Source organism: Neomonachus schauinslandi, chromosome 1 (assembly GCF_002201575.2).
Source record: "Neomonachus schauinslandi chromosome 1, ASM220157v2, whole genome shotgun sequence".
Lineage (NCBI taxonomy): Eukaryota > Metazoa > Chordata > Mammalia > Carnivora > Phocidae > Neomonachus > Neomonachus schauinslandi.
The window spans coordinates 196,042,832-196,052,645 of record NC_058403.1 but is presented as its reverse complement, the minus strand read 5'-3'; the positions used below and the strand labels follow the sequence as shown (position 1 = coordinate 196,052,645).

General features: G+C 61.1%; 1 protein-coding gene across 4 annotated transcripts in view; it reads left to right on the top strand.

Moving 5' to 3' along the window:
• Positions 1–9,814, top strand: part of SEMA3F (semaphorin 3F) — a 29,194-nt gene that overhangs the window by 12,507 nt on the left and 6,873 nt on the right. For 2 of the 4 annotated variants that reach the window (XM_021686870.1, XM_021686871.1), the window contains exons 3-7: positions 5,951–6,111; positions 6,216–6,278; positions 6,379–6,498; positions 7,142–7,234; positions 8,803–8,896. In XM_021686870.1, coding sequence (XP_021542545.1) covers positions 5,951–6,111; positions 6,216–6,278; positions 6,379–6,498; positions 7,142–7,234; positions 8,803–8,896 — 531 coding nt within the window. The remainder of the gene's footprint in view (positions 1–5,950; positions 6,112–6,215; positions 6,279–6,378; positions 6,499–7,141; positions 7,235–8,802; positions 8,897–9,814) is intronic. The other 2 variants (XM_021686872.1, XM_021686873.1) reach the window with 1 other exon arrangement.

The following is a 9,814-nucleotide window of genomic DNA, read 5'->3' as shown; positions in this document are numbered from 1 at the left end:
CAGCCCGCAGCCCCCAGCCCCCAGCTCCTAGGCCGAAGCCCCCAGCCCCCAGCCCGAAGCCCCCAGCCCCCAGCCCGCAAAATGGGAGGGAAGGCTGCAGCGGAGCTTTAGCCCAGCTGGGTGGCTCCAGCTCTGCTCTGGCTTGGTGTTTACTGAACAGCTGGGATGTTTACAGTAGCCCTTAAGAAGGGGCCCCTAGTTCCAGAGGATTTCCCAACTTGAGGGTCCCACTGGGGCTCTTCAGACTTCACCACTTTCCCACACTGCTGGGATAGCACGTCAGGGATGGAGGGACTGCACCCATCCCTGCCCTCCTCACCTCGCGCTGGGCCATGTCACAGCACCTGCCCCTGCACCCTCCCCCTGGCCTTGTGTCCCTCGCCCCTGGAGGAGCTGACATTCCCAGGAAGTGGCTGCTCTAGATGGTGGAATACGGTAACTGGGTCCCCAGTTCAGACTTTTAAATTAAATTCAATCAGAGCGGTTATTGAATATAAACACGCCGAGTCATTTACATGTTAATTATGTTGAATGGACTACGAGGCCATAATTAGTTGCTAATTGGGTGAGAGCGGCTGTAATTGGTTTTGTTGGCACCCGACCTGGCTCACCTGCCTGGGGGGGAGGAGGGCGAATGTGGATGGCTCCTGGGGATCTTCTGGGTCTCCAATCCGGAAAGCCTGGCCCAGGAATGGGATTGGAGGGGACAGATATTGAGGGGCTTGGGGCCAGAGGAACTGGAGCCTATCCCCCTAGGGAGGAGGCAGCTTAAGCCTCAGGCAAAACTCTGGGTCTGGTTTCTAGGGATTCCCATCCAGAACATTTCTGGGATAGAAAAGGGACTGAGAAAGCAAAGCCTCTGATCAGCAGTGACAGCCTCCCCTGCCCGGCTCCATGTGGGACCTGGCCCTGAACAAATGGGAAATGCCCAAGGGAGTCCATGGGAGCACAAGACAGATGTCACCCTGGTATATCCCTGCAGATGCTGGGGCCGTGGGCTGGCCTGGCCAGTGCTGGGGTCTCGGCATTGGGGTGTGAATCAGGTGGGTGTGCTGAGCGGAATTGGGGGAAAGGTGCCTGCAGAGGCTTCAGGGGCTGCCCTGCCCCCAGCTCAGCCTGGCTGGGGCTCCCAGGGTTGTAAGGCTGTGGCCAGGGGCTGAGGCCTTCCGGCTGGCCGCTCATTAAAAGAGGATTAGGCCAGGAGCCAGGGGGACAGCCCAGCCCCAGGCCTTCCTCTGGGGCCCCTCACAGCTTTCGGGAGTGATAAGGGCCTGGAGCCCCCCCCCCCCGGAGTCCCTGGGGGCATCCAGTGAGGACTGTCTAGGCCCTGCCACTCTTGTTGCAGCCACTGCTGCCCCCTCCTTGTCCACCTCAGTTCCCCCCCGCCCCCCGGAAGGGCAGGAGGAGAGAGCACTGACAGAGACCCTGGCCAGCAACCCCACCTCTCACCCCCAGCCTCATTTCTCTTCAGCTCAGGGATTAGGGCTGCACTAGCCTACATGAGGTCAGAGGTCAGGGCTGGGCTGTAGGGACGCGTCTATCACCCCGCAGTACCCAAGCACAGCCAGGAGAGGTGACTGTCAGTCAGGACCTGCTGCTTTGTGGGGCTGTAACCAAGGGGGCGGGGTGCCCACCTCGGCTCCGAGACCCCCTTTTGACAGCAGCCCCTGCTTCACTGGCCACAGAGCCGGTGTCCTAGAGACGGGCAGCAGGGGTCGGCAGCAGGGGTCAGGGCCGCCCACTTGGGGTCTGGGGTGAGGGCTGCGGACACACCTCCTCGGTGCTGTCCACACCCACTACCTCCTTAAAGTAAGGCACAGGCTGCTTCCCCGAGGGGAGGAAACAGAGACCCCCAAGACCAAACCCCTGGGCACTGAGAATGTTCCTGCCTCTGGACCTTTGCCAGGCCATTCTGGGCCACGACCCTGAGCGTCTAATGGCCACGGGGAAGTTCTAGAGGCTGGGAACGGCGGCGGAAATGAGGTGTCTGATGCCAGAAAAGGCTCTTCCTTCCCGATGACGGGAAAAGCCTTCCCGGATGTCGCCCCACCCAACATGTGCCCAGCCTGGGTGAGGGTATGGGGGTGGGGAGCCTTTCCCAGGAGGCATTACCACGCACACCATCCTCTCTCCCCAAGGTCAAAGCTTATCCAGACTTGAGTTCTGATATCCGCAGAACTTTTGATTGTGCCCCAGCCCCCGCCCCCTCAGTACTGCCATGGGGATGGGAGAGGGGTGACACTGCCAATGTCAGAGCTGGGCCTGGGACACGTGGAGCGGTGGAGCGGAGGAGAGGATGGGTCTGAGGACATGGCCAGGCCAGGCCCATGTCAAATCCCCCCACGCACGGATGCCCCCTTGGCCCAAGTCTCTGCTCCTTAGGGGGGCTGAGGGCCAGGATCATCTAGCCCTGCGGACACTGCAGGTATCAGAGCAGGAAACCCAGGACTACTCGACCGCTTCCTGCCCTGACCCAGGCTTCTTGGAGGAATGAAGGCCTCTGGCTCCTTTGCCCTATGGCAGAGTGAGGCGGGGGGCGGGCAGGATACCAGTTTCACTCCTCACCCTGTGACTTGAGGTGAGCACCACTCTCCCCTGGATCTCAGTCTTCCTGTCTGGAGTTGGGGTACAGGGCTGTCATGGGGCCCCTTGTTTTAATTCTTTCCTACAATCTGGCATGAGTGAGAGGAGCTCTCCAGCCATGGGTTGCTAAGTCCAGAGCCCTACACACCCAGTTCACTCTGGGACCCTGGAAAAGCCATCCTTCTCCACCTGTTTCCCTTTCTGTAAACTGGGTTTGGATGGATGATTCAGGATTTAGCTCTGCTCCTGTGAGTTGGGGATGGGGTAGAGACAAGTTGGAGTTAGGGGAGGGTTGGGCTGAGTCAACAGGAAGCCCTTTCCTGCCCCATTACCCTCTCTGCTCTGTACCCCAGCACTAGGAAGTGGTATAGGGAGAATGGGACTGAGGATGGATGTCCTCCAAGAGATGGTGACATCTGAGAGCCAGCTTGCATGGGGAAAGAACTTGGAACCCCATCCATTCTCCTCTCCCCACCAAGGCAGAGACAGCCCATACAGGAGGATAGGGGGATGTCCCAAGGAGTACTCCGCTGAGTTCAGAGCAGGACCCTTACCTTCGAGGATCACATTGGATGTTGGTACTAGGAGGGCTCGAGAGATGGTCTAGATAGGAAAATAGACCAGATAGGTCTAGAGTGCCCTGACTGGGGTCATGAAGCCCGCGCCAGAGCCAGAGACTCCTGACCCTTGGTCCCACCCCTTTCCTACCCCACATGGCCTCATGGGGACTCCCCCTCAAAGTTTCCACAGTGACCAAAGCATCACGTCCTGTGACAACAGAGCCATTGACGCCATATCCTATAGCCACTGGGAGGGGTCCCGAGGGTCCTGAGTCATGTGCCCTGTCAATGGAGGGGGGGTCACCTTCAGGCCCTCGCCCTCCCAGTGGGCAGTCTCCACCTCCAGGACTGGCTTTGCCTGGGCCTGCCTCTCCTTCAGCCCCAAAGGCCACGAACCTGGGTGGGAATCCTGCCCCCATGCTCTTGGGCCCGTTCCTTCCCTTCTCTGTGCCTTGATGTCCTCACCTGTAAATTGGATGTTGTGAGCTTAAGCTTTTCCACATAATAGGTGCTTGATGAGTAAGTGGGAGGCTCCCTCCATGCCCACTTCCACCCAGGGGGTAGGGAGCAGGGAGTGCAGGTTTAGGAGGTAGGATGTCTGATCAAGGCTAGTCTCCTTGCTCCCTGTGTGGTTCTGCTGAATGAGTCTCTCCCCTGCCTTTCCCACAAAGGGGGATGGAGCCTGGAGTGCTGGGGCTCTGAGCTCCAGGGGGACTTGGACTTGGGGCTGGGGCACTGATTCTTGCAGAGGGGGAGGGGCCAGATTACCGAGGCCCAAGACTGGGCAGGGATGGATGGTAGGGATTATGACTGTTTGTGTCCCCGGGGCTAGATGTTTGGAGCTTTCCTCGACCCCAGGTGCCTGTGTCCGAAGGTACCCACATGAGCCTCTGCCGCCCTCTCCTCCATTGCCCCCCAAATGCCTCCTAACCCAGTAGGACGGGTAAGGGTACAACCCAAGGCCATGCCCCCAGCCAAGGTATAAATAACCCCTGGCGGGTTGTCCCAGCCTGGGGGGGCTCCGCTGGCAGCCCCACTTCCTCTCTGGCTGCTTCCTGGCCCTGGGGGTGGGGGACTGTTTACTTTCCTGTTGTCACTATGGCTGGGTGGCCGGGCGGGGGACTCCAAGTGGCCTAACAACAGGTGCAGGACAGGTGCCCAGGCTGCCCTGCCCAGGACTTCAGAGGCACCGCCGACAGGCGGGCGAAGCGGTAGCCAGGCAGGGATCGGCCCTTTGATCCCTTGGCGTCCCTGCGTCCCAGCGGTTGGCCAAGGTCATCACCTGTATTCTCTCGTTGCCACAGAGGGCTGGGCAGGGCAAGGCCTTTGGTTGCCCCGCAGCCCCTCAGATGTAGGCTCTGGGTCTGCCATGGGAGTCTCCTGGCTCCCAGCCCACCTCCCACACCCATCTTAGCACATCCCAGAGCTCCCATCCAAAGCTGCTCTCGGGCACAGGCCCTCCAGCTCTGCTCCAGGGTCCCTAGCACACAGCCGGGGTCAGGGTTAGCCAGGCAGGTCAGAGACAGCTGCCTGAGTCAAGGTCGACCTTGACTTGACTGATGGGATGGGGCCACCTGCTGGTCCTACCTTCAGGCTGCATCCAGGGCATGCCATCCCAGCTGTTCTCCCTCTCCAGGCCTCCCTCCTGACTGCCCTACCTGGGAAATGGGTTCCCAGCTACGGGCCGGGGAGATGGGATAGGGGAGATGGGATATGTATCATGGCCTTCATGAGTGCCTCATCTGACGCCAGCCGTGTGCACACGTGCAGACCTGGGCCGTGTGCCTACGTGTGTGTGCTCTTCCGTGTGCCGCCATCCCCAGCCTCCCGTGCTGGTGAATATCCATCACCTTCATTACAATCTTCCCTCTCCTGCTGAGCTAAATGTAGCTGGGGGTGGGCAGAGGAGGGGCTTGCCAAGTAGACCCCTTGGCTGTCCCCTCTCCCAGAGGAAAGTTCCCAAGTTTTCTGGAGTCCTGTATTTGTCATTGGCCTGTCACTGGCCAAGTTCCTTCCTGTCCTTCATCCCCAGGAAGGCGGACTTTCCCCCAGCTATCTGGGGGTGGGAGGGCCAGGGCCGCCAGACTCATGCAGAAGGGAAGCTAAGGACTCCACCAGACCCTGCCCCCCAGCCGTGGGACACCGTAGCACGAGGGGGAGGGCTTCTTTCCTGGGAAAGATTGTTCCTGACTGGTTCAAAGTGGCCTGAGAACTCTACATTTAGCACCCCAGTGGGACCTGGGGGAAGCCCAAGGTCTGTTGGACCACATCACTCCAGCAGGGCTGTCCAGTGTCCTGGCTAACCAGCTTCAGACGAGGCGGGGACCATGCTGTGAGCCAGCTTTGCCCTGTCTGATGGGCAGCTGGGGTGAGGACAGGGCATCCCGGGTCCGTGCAGGCTGTCCTGGATGCACCTGTCCCCCACCCTCCTGCTCATTAACCCTTTTAGGCCCCTGTGGGAAGCAGGCCCCACCCTGAGTGTGGGAGCATTAACCCCCACTGGAGCAAAGACTCTTTGATGCCATCATGCGCCCTGACCCGCACCCACTGCTCTTTCATTGGGACCCAGAGACTGGCTGGGGCTGCTGATGAATCAGGGCGTTAGCTTTGGGTGTGGTCCCTTCCCTGGCCTGCCCACCTGTCCAACTTTCTCCTCCCAGAATCTCAGGGACTAGAGAGGGAGCTAAGTAGGCCCCGGGCCGGGGGTGGGGTGGGGGGGAAGCTGGGGGTTTAAGATGATGTGTGAAAGGGAGCATGTCTGGACGGTCTCCAAGGATCCTAATTGCTGCCCTGCCCTCCGCCCACAGAGCTTAAGGCCACAGGCACTGCCCACTTCTTCAACTTCCTGCTCAACACAACTGACTACCGGATCCTGCTCAAAGATGAGGACCACGACCGCATGTACGTGGGCAGCAAGGACTATGTGCTGTCCCTGGACCTGCATGACATCAACCGTGAGCCCCTCATTGTAAGGGCCAGCCGGGTGTGGGGCCGGAGGGATGAGGGGCATGGGGCCCCAGGGCTGGAAGCCCTGTCTAGCAGGCCGCCCCCTCTGACCCCCATCTCCGGCAGATCCACTGGGCAGCCTCCCCACAGCGCATTGAGGAGTGCGTACTCTCAGGCAAGGATGGCAATGTGAGTGCAGGGGGGCCTCCGGGTGGGATGGGGGCGGTGTGGGGGCAGGGGGCCTCAGGCAGGCAGCGGGGCACCTCCTTGGCTTTCCCTCCGGCCCCAGGGTGAGTGCGGGAACTTCGTCAGGCTCATCCAGCCCTGGAACCGAACACACCTGTACGTGTGTGGGACCGGCGCCTACAACCCCATGTGTACCTACGTAAACCGCGGCCGCCGTGCCCAGGTAAGCCGTGCCCGCCCCGGCCCCGTGCTGCCCCATTAGTAGCCACACTCCAGGGCTCTGATGGGACGATGAGCTTGAGCCCCAGCCCTGCCACTTCCCAGCCCCGTGACCTTGGGTGAGTGACTCCTTTCACTCCCTCAGCTGAAGATGGGGCTAATAGATGCCTCTCTCACAGGTCGGTGTGCCGCTCCCAAAGCTCTTAGCACTGTGCCTGGCACGTAGTAAGCGCTCCCGGCCGTGCCCGTGGACCGTGCCCCTGCCGCCAAGCCAGAGGGCCTGGCAGGGGCCTCAGCGTCAGGAGGCTGGACGCCCGGTCCGCTTCTGCCACACGGCCCCGGGGGTGGGGGGGTGGGGGAGTTGGGGGAGGAGCGGCCCCTTCCCCAGCTCTGTCCCTCCCCGCCCGCTTCCGCCCTTTCTCATTTCCATGTGGGCATGCGCGTGAGCTGGTGTGACCTTGTAGGACACGCGTTGAGAGTGAGTGGACTCAGGGACGCGTGTGTGCGGGCGCGCGCCGAGCTGTGTGTGTGTGCTCCGGGGGCTCACGTGTGCTCCTGGCGTGTGTGGTGTGAGGGGCCGGCAGCCCGAGCCCGCTCCCCCAGCCCCTGCCACCCCCGGCTCTAATCCCTGTTCCTCGTCTTCTCAGGCCACGCCCTGGACCCAGATGCAGGTGGTCAGAGGCCGAGGCAGCAGAGCCACGGATGGTGCCCTCCGCCCGACGCCCACAGCCCCACGCCAGGTGGGACGCAGCCCTCCAGGCCCTTGCCAGGCAGCACCGCCTCTGAATTGAACTCCCCGCGGGCCTGGCCTGCCAGCCAGGGACCCGCAGCCCACGCGAGCCTCCCGAAGGTCTTCCCTTGACTCTGGGCCCCCATCCTGCCCCTTCCCCCGCAGTGCCCTCAGGCTCCGAAGGCATTCCCAGCTGGCTTTGTGTCAGCCTCAGTGAGTCCCTGTAGGCAAGAGATCATGAAGCCACCAGGTGCAAAGGCAGCCTGGGGACAGCGGAGCCTCAGCCCTCAGAACACGTGTGTTGACATGCATGAGCCTATACCAACACTCACGTGGGCACGTGTGCTCTCCAACGCACACCTTAGTCAGCATCCAGAGTCCGAACATGGCACGTGTATGCGGCCTGACATATTACTCTCGCCTGTCCGTGCCCCAGGCCTCCATGGGTCATGGGCAGACACAGGTGTCCCGCACACTCACATGCTGGGGACTCTGCTCCTCTGGGGCCGAAGGGGCAGAGCTGTCTGCCCCTAGTCATGCTCCGGGACTGGGGCGGGGGGGTTTGGGGGGGAGGCTGGGGCTGGGCAGGGGCGGGCAGGGGAGCAGGGGCTGCCGGTGAGTGCTAGAGCAAGTGGTCACGTGAGCATGTGTGTCTGTGACAGGGAGTGCTGAAACGTGGGACGGCTCCGACTGCATGTGTGCCCAGGGTGTGAACGGCGGGTTCCACGTGCTGACAGTGCTGTGTGCCAAGCTGTGTGTGCAGCCCCGTGTGTGCGGAAGTCCCGTGTGCAGAGTGTTACTGGACGTGGGCCTGTGTACACCTTCCCATCACCATCCCTGCCACCTGCCGCCACCTCCTTCCCGCCTCTGTGCCTCTCTCTTTTCCTTTCCTTCTCCCCATGAGCTCATCCTGGTCCCAGTGCCTTCATCAGCCTTTCTGCTAGCATCTTCAGGGCTGGGCTGGGAGGCACGGAGGGCTTTGTGAATCCCTGTGGTCTGGGCTGAACCTCTCAACTCCTGATTCACTGGGGAGACATGGGGAAGCGGGGTCTCTGCTGAGGGGCAGGGGAAAGGCCGTGGCCTATTTAGCCTGTCCTGAGGACCACAGGTAGGACATAAAGCCTGGGCACACAGTACCCTCAGGGCCCTCTGGCCTGGTGGGACTTGGCAACACCCTTGGCCAGTACCTCCTGCCCTGGTCAAGTTGGCAGCCCCGTCTTGGCCCAGGACAGGAGGCCACAGCTCAAAGAGTTGTGCCTCTGTGGCCTGAGGGGCCCTGACCAGAATCTACCTGAACCAGTTGGCGTGGGGGGCGGCGTTCAGCCCCTGGTTCTCAGGTCTTATCTGATACCTGGGACCAGGAATCGCCTCCCTGGGAATGTGCATCGTGGCCCTGGGAGACCTGGGTTGGGAGACCTGGCTGGACAGAGTTAAAACCCAAGGATATCTGGGGACTGGAGGGATGTGGCTTCAGGCTGTCTCCAGGGGGCTTGCTCTCACCCTGGGGGCCTGATGACCCTTACCCTTACTGGCTGTGGGACCAGCTTGGACGATGCTAAACTCCCCTCTGCCCTGCAGGATTACATCTTCTACCTGGAGCCGGAGAGACTCGAGTCAGGGAAGGGCAAGTGTCCGTACGACCCCAAGCTGGACACAGCCTCAGCCCTCATCAGTGAGTGCCTCTACCCCATCCTGGTTCTACAGCCTAAGTGTGTGGCCTTTGCCTCTGGAATAGGGGGAACGGCACCAACACTTTCCCCGGGGCAGAGACCGTGACCATGCCATCCCTGAACCCTCCCTCGGGGCCCCACCCAGCGGGGGGAGGGCTAAGGACCAGACCCCAGTGTGAGCCGAGGGGCAGAGACGAGTGGTGTGAGGGTCTCTCCAGCCCCTCGGATGGAATGCTAAGGGGGCCAGATCCTACCCTGAAATAGGGTCCGTGCAAAGGCCAGCCCCAGACTACATGAGAGAGAAGATGAACTTGGTCTATACTGGAAGCTGCAGAAGGGGAGTGGTTCCATACATGTTCTTGGTGTGTCTGGGAGGCTGGGAGAGGCCCACAAGGAAACATGGATGGAGAGTCCTGGCCCTCTCACCAACTAGGGGGGCGGGGTTTGTTTCTGGTCTGGCCTGGTGTCTAGGAGAGTTGGGGGAATGTTCTGTGAGGAGGAGTCCTACCTGGGGCCTCAGGAGCAGCTGCTGCCCCTGCCCGCAGGTTGGGCGAGCCCACCACGACCCTGGGCCCCGTTCTCTGCCTGTTTGCTGGCTGCCCAACCCAGTCTGCCCCTGAGAGCAACTGCTGGGCACTGTGCCACCTCCAGGCCTGGGAAAGGCCTCGGGGCAGGGGGTGGACGTTATCCTCCACCTCTTGCTGCCTGAAAAGGTCCTAGCCTGATGGTGGCTCCCCGACCAGGGAGTCTGATGGGGGAAGGCAGGGCCTGCCCTGGGCACGTCTAGAAGGAAGACACGGAGTGGTATGCTAGAGCCAGCGTGGTCGCTAAATTTTCTGCAAATTTTCAGGTATTTTGTGAGCCAGCTATTATTAAGCACTAAGTTATATAATTTACCAATAAATTACTTTCAAAACAAA